This window comes from Schistocerca serialis, chromosome 11, assembly GCF_023864345.2.
Source record: "Schistocerca serialis cubense isolate TAMUIC-IGC-003099 chromosome 11, iqSchSeri2.2, whole genome shotgun sequence".
NCBI classification, from domain to species: domain Eukaryota; kingdom Metazoa; phylum Arthropoda; class Insecta; order Orthoptera; family Acrididae; genus Schistocerca; species Schistocerca serialis.
This window is the reverse complement of record NC_064648.1, coordinates 169830086-169847992: the sequence shown is the minus strand read 5'-3', so window position 1 is coordinate 169847992 and position 17907 is coordinate 169830086. Positions and strand designations below refer to the sequence as shown.

The 17907-nt window shown below is 46.1% G+C and overlaps 1 protein-coding gene across 1 annotated transcript in view; it reads right to left on the bottom strand.

Moving 5' to 3' along the window:
• Window positions 1–5545: 5545 nt before the first annotated feature.
• Window positions 5546–17907, bottom strand: part of LOC126426597 (mucin-5AC-like) — a 76007-nt gene continuing 63645 nt past the window's right edge. The window contains exon 4 of the mRNA XM_050088491.1: window positions 5546–5811. Coding sequence (XP_049944448.1) covers window positions 5546–5811 — 266 coding nt within the window. The remainder of the gene's footprint in view (window positions 5812–17907) is intronic.

Here is a 17907-nt window from a genome sequence, read left to right as displayed (position 1 = left end):
GCTCTTAACTTTTAGCGACAATCTTTCCTTTTTCATATTTCTATGTTCATTCCAATTTCTACTATTACTTCAGTTTTCATTCTAATTTAAGGCAATAGATAGCAAGCCCTACTCGAATGCCATTCTTTCAGGTCTGTATCGTATTTTACACATCTTTTAACATCATCAGAAATATTGTTCCGGGTGTCTCTCTATCTCTCGTTCCCTGTTTGTGAGTTATAATCTGATTCCATACACTGTACAGTATTTGGGATTTTGAGATAAAATATTCAAGTGAGCAGAATCATTCGGTGTCATTTGCCAGATGTAGCACCTATTAAATGGACAGTACAGATAACAGGGTCCACCAAATAGCAAAGTGAAGTTGTGTGTCAATGTTTACCCAAACATGTTTAACTAAAGTTGTAAGAAAGTCAGTGAATACTGATTTATCAGCCTGGGTATCGAGAATCTCGCCGGTTTTTGCCTGTTACCAATACAATAACTGGCACTGTATCAGTCCTAGGAATTCAAAGACCTTCAAGAATGCTGTAATTTCAATTTCAATTTTATATTTTTGGTGCAGTTTCACATTTGCTATCGTAAAATATCATTTAATTTATTAATTTTGGAATTATATTAATACACTGTGCTAACTGGCAATTGCCGACATACATACTTCGTCTGCTCTCAGCCGTGTTCTGATTAAAAGTAGGATTTGACTGAAGTCTTCAGAGAAGAAAAGGGTACAGCCAGCTATAGGACTACTGTTATGCAAATGTCAAGCCGTTTTGTGGAAAGCTTCAATGGCACTGTTATAGGATATCAGAACACCATCCTGTGCCATGGAAGTGTAATCCTGCATCAATTATCAGAATTATTTTGCTCTAAAACATTACAGATGCCGTGCTGTCACAGGCATAGACCGTCAGTGTGGTAGTTGGGCAGCCTTATACCTATCACCGCTACATGGCAATTACATCCACACTGGCAGAGATTTCATTTCATCGTAGCTCTACCAGTTAGCACAAAATATTTGTAAATTACATACACAGCCTTCCCTTGTACATCACCTATTGTTAAAAATCGGATAAAAATCCCTACAGTAGTTCCTGAGATTTTTGACAAGTTAGGTATGCAATGTAAATTTGCAATAGCAAAAAATATTTTTACGTGATATAATTTACAATTTTACAATTTTCCGATTTTTCCCTTTATTTGTACTTTTAAAACCTACTTCTTCCCAAATTTCGTGATTGTAGGTCAATGGAAAATACCTTACAAGTTTTTATAAATGAGTTTGGAGAACCAAAATATTTGACATGGATGGCCATATCTTTTTCACTGTACTTAGTTAGAAACTTGAATTTTTTACAGCCACAAGGGACGACAGACCTTTGTATGCAGCATAAATTCGAACTTCGTATGTCTTCCAGCTCCTGAGAAAAAGAGGTCTTAACTGTCAGACAGACTGACAACAAAGCGATATTATACTTGTTGCCTTTTTACTGACTGACATACAGTACCCAAAAAAGAAGCAGCATAATTAATCAAAAATTCATACTAACGGTAGCCCTACTACCACTGCAGTAGCTGTATGTCTGCACACTTTATTTTATAGACTCACAATTTAACTATAACTGCATGAAGTAGGCAAACTTTATAATGACACCCTGCAGAGGTAAAATGTTGTGGCCGATAGTGGCTACTATTGCACTGATCAACACAGAGAAACTGCAACAGGGAATGGAAACTACCTCATTCGGATGAAGTTCAGCACCTTAACCGCAGTGCAAACTGGCTCAGAGGATGTTCACATGGAGCTTAGTTCTTCCACTGCTCTGATTAATAAAAATGTACAGGAGATGTACTTAGGTATTCGCAAATAGGCTGTGGAAGATTAGGCATCCAGTGGAACTAGCCCGCTACGATTCTGGCATATACTGTGGAGCAGCACCAGCTGCATGTAGTGTTTGATGACAGCTGGCTATAGGCTGGACTGGTTTCATATACTCACAGAGTATGTCCTCGAAGATGGAAGACTCCACTGTGCGCAAAACATGCCACACTAGGCATGCAGTAGAGAAGCTGGAAGGGGCTCTGTACATACCACACAGCAGAACCAGCTTCCAGTAGAATACGCCAGGCAGCAACAGTCTCGACCGCTTTGATCCATTGACAGTGTGTTCCTGAAAACTGAGTCATGGGGTGATGACTAAACAGGGTAGACTGCACGTGCTGCCTAGGAACTGCCAACACTGTGATATGCAGTGTGGCATAGCACCACCTTGTAGCCGGTGGAGGATACAGAAAAATGGCCTCCCCAAGTAAGACCCCAACACTTTTTAATGCACATATATACACATATATATACACATATACATACATATATATATATATATATATATACATATATATACATATATATACACACATATATACACATATATATACATATATATACACATATATACACATATATACACATATATATATACACATATATATACTCTAACGAGTAGCCCCTCCCCCAAGGCACCGAAAGCTTCATATATGCAGATGATTGCACCATTACTGCTCAAGCAGGCAGCTTTGAAACTGTTGAACAGAATCGGTCAGAAGCCCTGGAACACCTTGCCACCTACTATAAGGGGAACCATCCCAGGGAAAACCCAAACCAGCACCTTCCACCTAAAGAACAGACAATCTGCAAGAAGACTACAACTTAACTGGGAAGGAGTGCCCCTGAAACTTTGCGAAATACTTGGGCGTCACCTCAGATAGAGCCCTCACCTATAAAAAGCGCTGCATGAACACTAAACACAAAGTAGCTGCGAGAAACAACATTGTGCGCAAACTAACGGGCACTACATGGGGGGCACAGCCTGGAATAGTGAGAACCACAGCTCTTGCTTTGCGCTGTTCAACAGCGGAGTATGTGTGCCCGGTGTGGGATAATTCTAGCCACACCGAGCAAGTGGACATACCGCTTAATGAATCCTGCCGCATCGTCACAGGCTGTCTGAGACCAACCCCGACTGATAAATTGTACTGCCTGGCAGGCGTGGTCCCACCAGATATTAGAAGGAAAAGACAAAGGCGTCGACCCCACCTGCCCACCCGCTGTACAAACACCAGCCAGCCCGCCGTCGACTAAAATCCAGAAGAAGCTTCCTGCACACAGCAGAAAACATCGTCGGGACGCCGCAGCAAGTGAGGCTGGCAATGTGGCGAGAAGAAAACGCGCACCTCGGGGAATGGTTAGTCCCAAACGAAGAACTCCCTCCCGGCCATATGGAAGGATGGACGACAAGGAAATCTTTTAATAGGCTGCGCTCTGGTGTCACACGATCCAAAAAGAATATGCACAAATGGGGCCTCTCAGATGAACCGGCGCTGTGTGACTGTGGACACACTCAAACCACCATCCACCTCGCGCAGTGTGTGCTGTGCCCAAGCACCTGCACCGTGAAGGATTTGATGAATGACACCCCGGAAGAGCTGGACGTGGCCAGGTTCTGGTCCAAGACTTCATAAAATAAAAACTACTTGACCCTGGTTATATATCTGCATACTATTATACTCTTTTTGTATTTGTTATATACTTGATATGTATGTGCTAATCATTCTTGATTTTATGTACAATGCTTCTGACACGATTAAATAAATAAACCTTGTAGCAACACTGAATGTCACCAAGTGAGAGTCTCAGTTGGTTCAATATATTAAGAGTACATTCCTGAAGATGGAGTATTACACCGCACATAAAATATCTTGGAGCAGACATGCAGTTGAGAAGACTGTGAGTGTTCTCGTATGCACCATAGATCACCACTAGCAGCAGTCATGCTCAAGGTTAAAAATACTGGAACTACGGTCCTGAAGATGTACCACAGTACCGCAGAAGAAATGTACCAGACTTCGCATGCAGTGGAGAACCTGGCTGAGATTATAGTACACGCTACTGGGCACCAGCAGGTTGTGGAGGTGCCAGATGTCAGCCGGCAACAGTCTGGATCGGATCACATATTTACAAAGTACATTCCTGAAGATGGAGCAATGCACTGCACATGAAACACTGTATACTACGTATGCTGTGCAGCAGCACCAGTTAGGGTGCTGCTCGATGTTGGCCGACAAAGTCAGGATTGCTTTCTATTATCAACAGTAAGAGGGGCATTCTGTAACACATTTCTTTTCTGAAACCAGCTTGGTTTTATTCAAGATTCCATTACACAATACTATCCTTCACTATTTCGGCAACAAAACCCAGTTTTCAACGTTATCTCCTTACGGCTCCTTGCTGAGAGAGCCCGTATAACCACACGGTACCACTCTACTGTTTAACATCGGAGACAAAATGTTGCTGCATCAATAACCTCCACACACTGCTTCCCGTCCTTCAGTGAGGAACACAACAGGTTCACACCTTTGAGTACCCAAACTGGTGAACAAGTGTGTTTTAGCACCGACAGCACAGATGTACAATTGTGAAGCAAGATGTTCAATTGTGACCTCGAATGAGAGAGACTGCACTTTCCGACATTAAAGAGGCTGGCGTGTGGTAGACCCGCCAGGTTTGTGAGATCTCATTGCAACTGCAACAGACGCATTGCTCAATGATTCACTTCGCGTTTGTTCACTGTCAGGTCTCCATATACATTCTGGAAGCGCTTATGAATACCTGTCATGCCCTGGTTTCCCATCAAAACAAACTCAATAACAGCTCCATGGTCTGCCGATAGAGGCGCCATTTTGAAGACTACATGTAGCGCCACCACCTCCCGGAATTCCCCTCATACATTCCTGAGGGTGGAGCATTGCACTGCGGATGAAACGTGACAGACTGGGCATGCAGTGGAGAAGATTGCTGGCACTGTGCAGCAGCACCAGCGCTTTATGTCGGCTTGCAGGAGTCTAGTGTGGTTCAATATGTGGAGAGTACACTCACAGAGATGGAGCATTGTACAGCAGAAGAAATGTGTCAGACAAGGCTAGGGCTTTGGTACGCACCGTGAGCAGCACCAGCTTGCGGTAGCGCTCCATGTTGGCTTGCAAGCGTCTGGATTGGTTTACATCCACAAAGATGGAAAAACGCATTGCATTCGAAACGTAGGAGTAGGTATGCAGCAGAGCAGCTCTGTAGCAGCACGAGTTGTGGCTGTGCAGCATGTTGACCAGTGAGAGTCTGGATGAGTTTAATATACTGAGAGCAGATTCCTGAGGATGGAGAACTGCACTGTGGAAGAAACGTCAGGCTACATATGCAACAGAGGAATCTGCTGGGATAAAGTACTTACCGTGAGCAACACCACTGTTGGCTGACAAGTGTAGAGACTAATTTCACAGATTCACAGACCACATCTTCGAAGACGGAGCACCGCACTGCGGACGGAAAGTGTCAGACTAGGCATGCAGCGGAGCAGACTGACGGTGCCGTGGTACGCACTGTGGAGCGACACCGGCTCGCAGTACCACTGGAAGTCGGCCGGCGAAAATCCGGATCGCTTTAATACGTCGATAGTGAGCTCCTGAAGAGGGAGAACCGTATTGCGGACGAAACGCATCAGGCTAAACATGCAGCGGGGAGCCCGCCGGGGCTGCGGTACGCACCGTGCAGCAGCACCAGCTTGCGGTAGCGCTCGATGTCGGCCGGCGAGAGGCGCACGCCGTCGTCGTCGGTGTCGTCGCTGTCGGAGGCGGCGGGCGTGCGCTGTCGCCGGCGGCGGACTAGGGGGGCGGCATCGCCCGCCCCCACGGCCACGCCCGCCGTCGAGCTGTCGTCCGACGCCGACGCCGGCGGCGGCGAGAGCTTGCCGTCCGCGGTGTTCCCTGCGGCACAGCACGCGGACCTGCGGTACTCCGCGCTGGCACCGCTGGCGGTCTCCTGACACCACACCGGCTACGCCCCACTGACTACGTTGCCTGAGGGACCGCCGCGAGGTGGACGGCGGAGGGTAATTACGACTCTACGAGGGGAAGTCGAATGAAACCCAAAGACCCTCCACAACGGGACCGTGGGATGTTTCCATTTGAAAGTAAACACCACATGCATCAATATAGTTATTGTGCTTGTGGTGGTGGTGGTGGTGGTGGTGGTGGTGGTGGTGGTGGTGGTGGCGGTAGGTTACTATGGGACGAAACCATTGAGGTCATCAGCACTGGAGGTCTCGCGACATGCTCGGGCGCACAACACCACACCAGCTATGCCCCACTGACTACGCTGCCTGAGGAACTGCTGCGAGGTGGACCGCGGAGGGGAATTACGACTCTATAAGGGGAAGTCGAATGAAACCCAAAGACCTACCTCAATGGGACCATGGAATGTTCCCATTTGAAAGTAATCACCACATGCATCAAGACAGTTATTGTGGTGGTGGTGGTGGTGGTGGTGGTGGTGGTAAGTCACCAACAAAAGCATTCATGTCATCAGTCCCTAGTATTACACACTACTTAATCTAACTTAAACTAAGTTATGCTACAGACAACACACACACCCAGGCCCGAGGAAGGACTCGAATCTCAAACGGGGGGGGGGGGTGCAGTGCGAACCGTGGCAAGGCGCTTCGGACCATATGGCTACCCCATGTGCTTGGAGGTGACAGAGTGAATTCCTGTTCTGTAGAAAGTGGCCGAGCACTGGCAAATCCACAACTGCACCAACTCTTCCACTTCCCCGTCTACCGAGCGAATGGTGCAGTGGTCACCACACTGGACTCACATTCGGGAGGACGACGGTTCAATCCCACGTCCGGCCATCATGATTTAGGTTTCCCGTCATCTCCCTAAATCGCTCCAGGCAAATGCTGGGATGGTACCTTTGAAAGGGCACAGCGTCGTTCACCATCCTTCCCTAAGCCGACGAGACCGACGACCTCGCTGTTTAGTCTCTTCCCTGAAACAACCCGACCCCGACCCACATGCGGCAGACTTCCTCGTCTGACTAAAACCGACATCCTTTGGGTGGCCAACGATGTGAGAATCGCACGGTGAAAGATCTGGGCTGTGTAGAGGATGTTCCAAAGTTGCTCAACCCAATCACTTGACAGTGCGGGGCCAGGTGCCGTCGTGCAAGAGGGTGACTCTGCCAGACTGCATTCGTGTTTTGACTTCGTGGCACACTGCAGCTTCCACATACTGTGTTTTTAGTTCTGCAGCCTGACTGCGGCTGCACGCTCGAGCACGAGAGCCCCTGTAGACGAAGGGGGCGGTCACCGTGACTGAGCTGTAGTTTTGTCCGGCTCTTCCAAAAGCGCTTCACATCTAGTGTTTGCAGTGGCCCTTTCAGTTTGGCACGTCCTTTGGTGGATCGCTACCACCATCCGGCGCACGTGTACAGTCACGTGAAGATCGACGAGTACGTACTGAGCGGTGACCGAAAGAGGTGGTGGCGTGAGCGGGCCCCCTGTTGTTTGGGGTCGTCAGCTGCTCGCCACGTGCTGTGGCCGACCTCTCGGCTGTCAGGGGCTGAGTCTGCCTGACCCGCAAGTACGCGGCTCGTGAAGCTTAGAGGCCGTGGTGCAGGAGATCAGCGCGTGGGACCGTGTGTCTTCTTATCGGCCGCTGAAACCACTGGCAGCGGCTGGCTCCGACGAACATACGGAAGTGCAAAGTGTTCCCGGCACTGGGGTGGAGTGTGAGAATTTGAGTACTGTTTTATATATCGTCCGCAGGAATGTGGTAACTGCTTCTCGGTCGAGATGTTTCGTTACACCTTGACTGGGTGATTTAGGGTCGCTGTCGTGTGTCCCTGTGGTTCGGAGTCCGTGCAGCCACCGCCCTCGCTACATCTTCTGGTTTTGGGTAACTCGGGGAGGTGGCGGCTTGCAATGCAAGTTTTGGGGCTGATCTGCTGCGGCCCTGTAGACCACCGGTAACTATTCCGACTATTGTGATCTGGGCCCCTATAGACGTGTCACTCCCCCACCAAGCTAAGGAACATTTTTTTTGGGAACTACCTTTAAGGGGTGAAGGTTTGTGTCCTGGCTCATTCACATTTATCTTGTAACAATTGACAGGTGTAATATAAGTTATTTAATTGGCAAGACACAACTGTTTTAACTTTAGTAAAAACTAGCTACTTAAAGATTTTTTTAAGGGATTTTAAATATATATATATATATATATATATATATATATATATATATATATATATTCAAAAACAACCGGTATATTTGAAACGGCAATAAAAACTAAACGAGCAGCAATAGAAATACACCGTTTGTTGCAATATGCTTGGGACAACAGTACATTTTCAGGCAGACAAACTTTCGAAATTACAGTAGTTACAATTTTCAACAACAGATGGCGCTGCGGTCTGGGAAACTCTATAGTACGATATTTTCCACATATCCACTATGCGTAGCAATAATATGGCGTAGTCTCCAAATGAAAGTACCCGAAACCTTTGACAACGTGTCTGGCGGAATGGCTTCACATGCAGATGAGATGTACTGCTTCAGCTGTTTAATTGTTTGTGGATTTTGGCGGTACACCTGGTCTTTCAAGTCTCCCCACAGAAAGAAGTCACAGGGGTTCACGTCTGGCGAATAGGGAGGCCAATCCACGCCGCCTCCTGTATGTTTCGGATAGCCCAAAGCAATCACACGATCATCGAAATATTCATTCAGGGAATTAAAGACGTCGGCCGTGCGATGTGGCCGGGCACCATCTTGCATAAACCACGAGGTGTTCGCAGTGTCGTCTAAGGCAGTTTGTACCGCCACAAATTCACGAAGAATGTCCAGATAGCGTGATGCAGTAATCGTTTCGGATCTGAAAAATGGGCCAATGATTCCTTTGGAAGAAATGGCGGCCCAGACCAGTACGTTTTGAGGATGCGGGGACGATGGGACTGCAACATGGGGCTTTTCGGTTCCCCATATGCGCCAGTTCTGTTTATTGACGAAGCCGTCCAGGTAAAAATAAGCTTCGTCAGTAAACCAAATGCTGCCCACTTGCATATCGCCGTCATCAATCCTGTGCACTATATCGTTAGCGAATGTCTCTCGTGCAGCAATGGTAGCGGCGCTGAGGGGTTGCCGCGTTTGAATTTTGTACGGATAGAGGTGTAAACTCTGGCGCATGAGACGACACGTGGACGTTGGCGTCATTTGGACCGCAGCTGCAACACGGCGAACGGAAACCCGAGGCCGCTGTCGGATCACCTGCTGCACTAGCTGCGCGTTGCCCTCTGTGGTTGCCGTACGCGGTCGCCCTACCTTTCCTGCACGTTCATCCGTCACGTTCCCACTCCGTTGAAATTTTTCAAACAGATCCTTTATTGTATCGCTTTTCGGTCCTTTGGTTACATTAAATCTCCGTTGAAAACTTCGTCTTGTTGCAACAACACTGTGTTGTAGGCGGTGGAATTCCAACACCAGAAAAATCCTCTGTTCTAAGGAATAAACCATGTTGTCTACAGCACACTTGCACGTTGTGAACAGCACACGCTTACAGCAGAAAGACGACGTACAGAATGGCGCACCCACAGACTGCGTTGTCTTCTATATCTTTCACATCACTTGCAGCGCCATCTGTTGTTGAAAATTGTAACTACTGTAATTTCGAAAGTTTGTCCGCCTGAAAATGTACTGTTGTCCCAAGCATATCGCAACAAACGGTGTAATTCTATCGCTGCTCGTTTAGTTTTTATTGTCATTTCAAATATACCGGTCATTTTTGAAACACCCTGTGTATATATATATATATATATATGTGATAAGTTTAAAATCTTATTATTGGGAAGTTGTTAACGTCATACCTTGAAATCTCCTTTTCATAAAGAAAATTTGTCAGCTATTGGAAATTTTTTTTTTAAATGCCAGACTTAAAAATTTATTATTGAGAAAGTCTTTAAAATAAAAAGGTGTCTTTAGTAGTGTGTTTTATTTCACCAGCACCTCCTGGCCCCTACTTCCACGATAACGTTTTGGAATAACATGTGTCCTTGAGTTGTTGTCTGTGAACCGCCCTAATTGATGGTGCAATGACCTTACTGGAACTCGTGTGAACAGCTTCAGATTTCTTTGGTGGGGGGGAGATGTGTGATGTTTAAACCGCTGGGCTTGGGGTTTGCCCACAGGCTGTCTCACTGCATCATCCTGTTGCGCGCACCCACACTGCTAATCGGATGAAGGCTATGCTTCGGCGATTTGGTTGGGAAACATTGGAACACCCACAGTGCAGGCTGGATCTTCGATCGTGTGATTTTTCCATCTCTGGCGGCCTCAAGACACACATGCATGGACTTCAGTTTCAGTGGGATGACGAAGTGCGAGGCTGTGTGTGGTTACGGATGCGTCAGCGGCCGACCATGTTCTAGGAAACAGGAGTCGACCGCGTCGTCTCTGTGTGGTACAAGTGGTCATTACCTGTGAGTGGAACCATTCTGAGGTCCGGCTGTGGCGGGATTTCGGTTTTCATGTGACTGTCCCTCATACCACACGTTAGGGTAATGCTGAATACCTTCACAACTGAGTAACAACTCTTCCGGCAAGCCAAATGCCAAAGAAATTTTCCACACCTCTTAGTTACAAAACCGACCATGATCCTATTACACGATTCGATGATCCCTACACATTCTGAAAAAGAATTCGGCTGAGAACCACACTTACATTTTGTATCAAGCTAAATTAGTAACAGCATTGAGCATTTCCTGGGACGGTCGATAGATCGTGGTACCTTCGACAGACATGCTGCTGACATTATGTAGGAGTAATTTCTGGGGTACCATGGGGAAATGTATTGTTACACTTGTGTTCACGCTGCATGTTAATGATCATGGACACAATGTTAATAGTAATCTGAGAAAGTGTAGGAGTGTCAACGTGAATTTCACCATTTCTTTTACTGCTCGGTTCGTACTCATAACACCAAGGCTTGCTGCCCCCCCTTGATGATTTTTCCGATTTTTTTTATATATATATATATATATATATATATATATATATATATGGCTATTACAAATGATTGAAGCGATTTCATAAATTCACTGTAGCTCCATTCATTGACATATGGTCACGACACACTACAGATACGTAGAAAAACTCACAAAGTTTTGTTCGGCTGAAGCCGCACTTCAGGTTTCTGCCGCCAGAGCGCTCGAGAGCGCAGTGAGACAAAATGGCGACAGGAGCCGAGAAAGCGTATGTCGTGCTTGAAATGCACTCACAGCAGTCAGTCATAACAGTGCAACGACACTTCAGGACGAAGTTCAACGAAGATCCACCAACTGCTAACTGCATTCGGCGATGGTATGCGCAGTTTAAAGCTTCTGGATGCCTCTGTAAGGGGAAATCGACGGGTCGGCCTGCAGTGAACGAAGAAACGGTTGAACGCGTGCGGGCAAGTTTCACGCGTAGCCGGCGGAAGTCGACGAATAAAGCAAGCAGGGAGCTAAACGTACCACACCCGACGGTTTGGAAAATCTTACGGAAAAGGCTAAAGCAGAAGCCTTAAAGTTTACAATTGCTACAAGGCCTGACACCCGATGACAAAGTCGAACGCTTCGAATTTTCGGCGCGGTTGCAACAGCTCATGGAAGAGGATGCGTTCAGTGCGAAACTTGTTTTCAGTGATGAAGCAACATTTTTTCTTAATGGTGAAGTGAACGGACACAATGTGCGAATCTGGGCGGTACAGAATCCTCACGCATTCGTGCAGCAAATTCGCAACTCACCAAAAGTTAACGTGCTTTGTGCAATCTCACGATTTAAAGTTTACGGCCCCTTTTTCTTCTGCGAAAAAAAAAAACGTTACAGGACACGTGTATCTGGACATGCTGGAAAATTGGCTCACGCCACAACTGGAGACCGACAGCGCCGACTTCATCTTTCAACAGGATGGTGCTCCACCGCACTTCCATCATGATGTTCGGCATTTCTTAAACAGGAGATTGGAAAACCGATGGATCGGTCGTGGTGGAGATCATGATCAGCAATTCGTGTCATGGCCTCCACGCTCTCCCGACTTAACCCTGTGCGATTTCTTTCTGTGGGGTTATGTGAAAGATTCAGTGTTTAAACCTCCTCGACCAAGAAACGTGCCAGAACTGCGAGCTCGCATCAACGATGCTTTCGAACTCATTGATGGGGACATGCTGCACCGAGTGTGCGAGGAACTTGATTATCGGCTTGATGTCTGCCGAGTCACTAAAGGGGCACATATCGAACATTTGTGAATGCCTAAAAAAACTTTTTGAGTTTTTGTATGTGTGTGCAAAGCATTGTGAAAATATCTCAGATAATAAAGTTATTGTAGAGCTGTGAAATCGCTTCAATCATTTGTAATAACCCTGTATACACACACACACACACACACACACACACACACACACACACACACATATATATATATATATATATATATATATATATATATATATACCATCCAAAAAGTTCTGACACGGATGTAATTCCTGGCATATAACTGACGTCAGCACAGGAACTACGATGGCAGTTTGAAATAAAAGCTTTAAGCATCAGACGTGCATTCGACCAGTAAGTTGTGAACAGGTACTGTTAAACAGTGATCGTGCGGCCGTATTGTGTCAAATTAGTTGTGTTAGAAATTGTAATGGAGCATCATGTCCGAGTCCAGCATTGAAGACATTCTTCAACAGTCAATTCTTTTCTGGAAAAGTGATCACGTTTGCAGAGAGTTAGTGATATCAGTACGAATAAAGTGCCTGCCGAAATTCATGTGAATGGTCAATGCTTTGACGACGCAAGAAACATTCAAACCAATGTAGGGCACGACTTGAACAACAAATGAAAGAATGACTTCTGTGACACTTTCCCATGTTCGTACGAACGCTCTGTGCGTTGCAGTCAATACATAACTCATTTGCGCTTTCTTCCATCCGCTTACGACTTTACGCTGGGTGACAGATTCGCTATACAAACAAGCTAACTACAGGGACAATGCTGTAGAGTACTAACTGTAAAGAAGTGTTAACATGTATTCCACAGGGTCTTGCGACTTAACTGTTTTCAGTTGCTTCTCGACTTCAGGGATAGCTTTTCCTTCATGAGGTGGCAAAACTCATGGGATCGTGATATCCACATACAGTGAGTTACAAAAAGGTACGGCCAAACTTTCAGGAAACATTCCTCAAACACAAAGAAAGAAAATATATTACGTGGGCATGTGTCCGGAAACGCTTACTTTCCATGTTAGAGCTTACTTTATTACTTCTCTTCAAACCACATTAATCACGGAATGGAAACACACAGCAACAGAACGTACCAGCGTGACTTCACACACTTTGTTACAGGAAATGTTCAAAATGTCCTCCGTTAGCGAGGATACGTGCATCCACCGTCCGTCGCACGGAATCCCTGATGCGCTGATGCAGCCCTGGAGAATGGCGTATTGTATCACAGCCGTCCACAATACGAGCACGAAGAGTCTCTACATTTGGTACCGGGGTTGCGTAGACGAGAGCTTTCAAATGCCCCCATAAATGAAAGTGGAGAGGGTTGAGGTCAGGAGAGCGTGGAGGCCACGGAATTGGTCCGCCTCTACAAATCCGTCGGTCACCGAATCTGTTGTCGAGAAGCGTACGAACACTTCGACTGAAATGTGCAGGAGCTCCGTCGCGCACGAACCGAATGTTGTGTCGTACTTGTAAAGGCTCATGTTCTAGCAGCACAGGTAGAGTATCCCGTATGAAATCGTGATAACGTGCTCCATTGAGCGTAGGTGGAAGAACTTGGGGCCCAATCGAGACATCACCAACAATGCCTGCCCAAACGTTCACAGAAAATCTGTGTTGATGACGTGATTGCACAATTGCGTGCGGATTCTCGTCAGCCCACACATGTTGATTGTGGAAAATTTACAATTTGATCACGTCGGAATGAAGCCTCATCCGTAAAGAGAACATTTGCACTGAAATGAGGATTGACGCATTGTCGGATGAACCATTCGCAGAAGTGTACCCGTGGGGCCAATCAGCTGCTGATAGTGCCTGCACACGCTGTACACGGTACGGAAACAACTGGTTCTCCCGTAGCACTCTCCATACAGTGACGTGGTCAACGTTACCTTGTACAGCAGCAACTTCTCTGACGCTGACATTAGGGTTACCGTCAACTGCACGAAGAATTCCCTCGTCCGTTGCAGGTGTCCTCGTCGTTCTAGGTCTTCCCCAGTCGCGAGTCATAGGCTGGAATATTCCGTGCTCCCTAAGACGCCGATCGGTTGCTTCGAACGTCTTCCTGTCGGGACACCTTAGTTCTGGAAATCTGTCTCGATACAAACGTACCGCGCCACGGCTATTGCCCCGTGCTAATCCGTACATCAAGTGGGCATCTGCCAACTCGGCATTTGTAAACATTGCACTGACTGCAAGACCACGTTCGTGATGAACACTAACCTGTCGATGCTACGTACTGATGTGCTCGATGCTAGTACTGTAGAGCAATGAGCCGCATGTCAACACAGGCACCGAAGTCAACATTACCTTCCTTCAATTGAGCCAACTGGCGGTGAATCGTGGAAGTACAGTACGTTACTGACGAAACTAAAATGAGCTCTAACATGGAAATTAAGCGTTTCCGGACACATGTCCATATAACATACCTTTTTTATTTGTGTGTGAGGAATGTTTCCTGAAAGTTTGGCCGTACCTTTTTCTAACACCCTGTATACACATGACAGCAGTATCGTGTTCACATGAATATGTGAATAGTTGTCCGACGCAATCATGGCTGCAAGATCGGCAGTAACAGACTTCGAAACCAGAATAGTAGACACATGGGAGATTCCATTCCGGAAATAGTTACAGAATTCCATATTCCATGACGCACATTGTCAACAGTCTGCCGAGAATACCAGCTACCAGGCATTACGTCTCACTGCAGACAAAGCAGTGGCCGACAGCCTTCACTTAACGACCGAGAGCAGCGGCGTCTGCGTAGGGTTGTCGGTGCTAACAGACAAGCAACACTGCGTCAAATAACAGCAGAAGACGATGTGGGACGTACGTCGGACGTATGCGTTAGGACAGTTCGACGAAATTTGGCTTTAATGGGCTGTGGCAGCAGACGACCGATGCGAGTGTCTTGGCTAACAGCACAACATCGCCTGCAGTGCCTCTCCTGGGTTCGTGACGGTATAGGTTGGACCCTGGACGACTGGAAAACCGCGGGCTGGTCAGCTGAGTCCCGATTCCAGTTGGTAAGACCTGATGTCATGCTTTGAGCGCGGCGCAGACCCCATGAAGCCATGGGCCAAAGTTGTCAATAAGGCACTGTGCAGGCTGCTGGTGGCTGTGTAATGGTGTGGCCTGTGTTTACATGGAATGCACTGGGTTCTCTGGTCCAACTGAACCGATCGTTGACTGGAAATGGTTATTTTTGGCTACTTGGAGACCATTTGCAGCCAATATTGGACCTCAAGTTTGCAGACACGTCACTGGGTGTTATTCGCGACTGGTTTCAAGAACATTCTTCACAGTTCGAGTGGACGATTTCGCCACCCAGATCGCCCAACATGGATCCCATCGAATGTTTATGGCACATAATAGAGAGGTCAGTTCGTGCAAATAACCCTTCACCGGCAACACTTCCGCAATTATGTACGGCTGTAGAGGCAGGATGGCTCAATATTTCTGCAGTGAACTTCCAACGACTTGTTGACTCCACGCCACGTCGAATTGCTGGACTATGCCGGGAAAAAAAGGTCCGACGCGCTATTAGGAGGTGTCCCATGACTTTTGTCATCTCACTGTATCTCCTCCCTATGGAAGTGTCTCCACTGGCCAATCCACGATGCGTTTGTATGATCATCCAGTGTGAACTGCTTGTGAGACAGGGATTTTAAAACTTCAGCTTTCCTTTTGCCGTCTTCTACTGCCACTCTCGACCCACTAAGAGACTTTACGCAGTTCTTGGGTTTTCGACAAGGTAATTCTCTAACCTATGACGATGGAAGTTGTAGGTCTAGGACGTCGATCGTTTTATAGACGCATGAATTTCTACTGTCTTATCTATTGGCATTTTCGCGTTCTTCTTTGAAGAGAGTAACAATATCTGTTTCCTCAAGACTTTCCAAAGTTTGTTATTAAACCACGGCGGGTCTTTTCCGTCTTTAATCCGCACACTTCTCCAGACTGCGATATAACCTCAGCTTAAACTTTGTCCATATGTCTTGTTGTTGTTGTTGTGGTCTTCAGTCCTGAGACTGGCTTGACGCAGCTCTCCATGCTACTCTATCCTGTGCAAGCTTCTTCATCTTCCAGTACCTACTGCAGCCTACATCCTTCTGAATCTGCTTAGTATATTCATCTCTTGGTCTCCCTCTACGATTTTTACCCTCCACGCTGCCCTCCAGTACTGAATTGGTGATCCCTTGATGTCTCAGTATGAGTCCTACCAACCGACTCCTTCTTCTAGTCAGGTTCTACCACAATATCGTCTTCTCCCCAATTCAGTATCTCCTCATTTGTTACATGATCTACCGATCTCATGTTCAGCATTATTCTGTAGCACCACATTTCGAAAGCTTCTATTCTCTTCTTGTCCAAACTATTTACCATCCATGTTTCACTTCCATACATGACTACAATCCATACAAATACTTTCAGAAATGACTTCCTGACACTTAAATCTATACTCGATGTTAACAAATTTCTCTTCTTCAGAAACGCTTTCCTTACCATTGCCAGTCTACATTTTATATTCTCTCTACTTTGACCATCATCAGTTATTTTGCTCCCCAAATAGCAAAACTTCTTTACTACTTTAAGCGTCTCATTTCCTAATCTAATTCCCTCAGCATCACCTGACTCAATTCGACTACATTCCATTATCCTCGTTTTGCTTTTGTTGATGTTCATCTTATATCCTCCTTTCAAGACACTGTCCATTCCGTTCAACTGCTCTTCCAAGTCCTTTGCTGTCTCTGTCAGAATTACAATGTCATCGACGAACCTCAAAGTTTTTATTTCTTCTCCATGGATTTTAATACCTACTCCGAATTTTTCTTTTGTTTCCTTTACTGCTTGCTCAATATACAGATTGAACAACATCGGGGAGAGGCTACAACCCTGTCTCACTCCCTTCCCAACCACTGCTTCCCTTTCATGTCCCTCGACTCTTATAACTGCCATCTGGTTTCTGTACAAATTGTAAATAGCCTTTCGCTCCCTGTATTTTACCCCTGCCACCTTTAGAATTTGAAAGAGAGTATTCCAGTCAACATTGTCAAAAGCTTTCTCTAAGTCTACAAATGCTAGAAACGTAGGTTTGCCCTTCCTTAATCTTTCTTCTAAGATAAGTCGTAAGGTCAGTATTGCCTCACGTGTTCCAGTGTTTCTACGGAATCCAAACTGATCTTCCCCGAGGTTGGCTTCTACTAGTTTTTCCATTCGTCTGTAAAGAATGTGTGTTAGTATTTTGCAGCTGTGACTTATTAAGCTGATAGTTCGGTAATTTTCACATCTGTCAACACCTGCTTTCTTTGGGATTGGAATTATTATACTCTTCTTGAAGTCTGTGGGTATTTCGCCTGTTTCATACATCTTGCTCACCAGATGGTAGAGTTTTGTCAGGACTGGCTCTCCCAAGGCCGTCAGTAGTTCCAATGGAATGTTGTCTACTCCCGGGGCCTTGTTTCGACTCAGGTATTTCAGTGCTCTGTCAAACTCTTCACGCAGTATCGTATCTCCAATTTCATCTTCATCTACATCTGCATCCTCTTCCATTTCCATAATATTGTCCTCAAGCACATCGCCCTTGTATAGACCCTCTATATACTCCTTCCACCTTTCTGCTTTCCCTTCTTTGCTTAGAACTGGTTTTCCATCTGAGCTCTTGATATTCATAAAAGTCGTTCTCTTATCTCCAAAGGTGTCTCTAATTTTCCTGTAGGCAGTATCTATCTTACCCCTAGTGAGATAAGCCTGTACATCCTTACATTTGT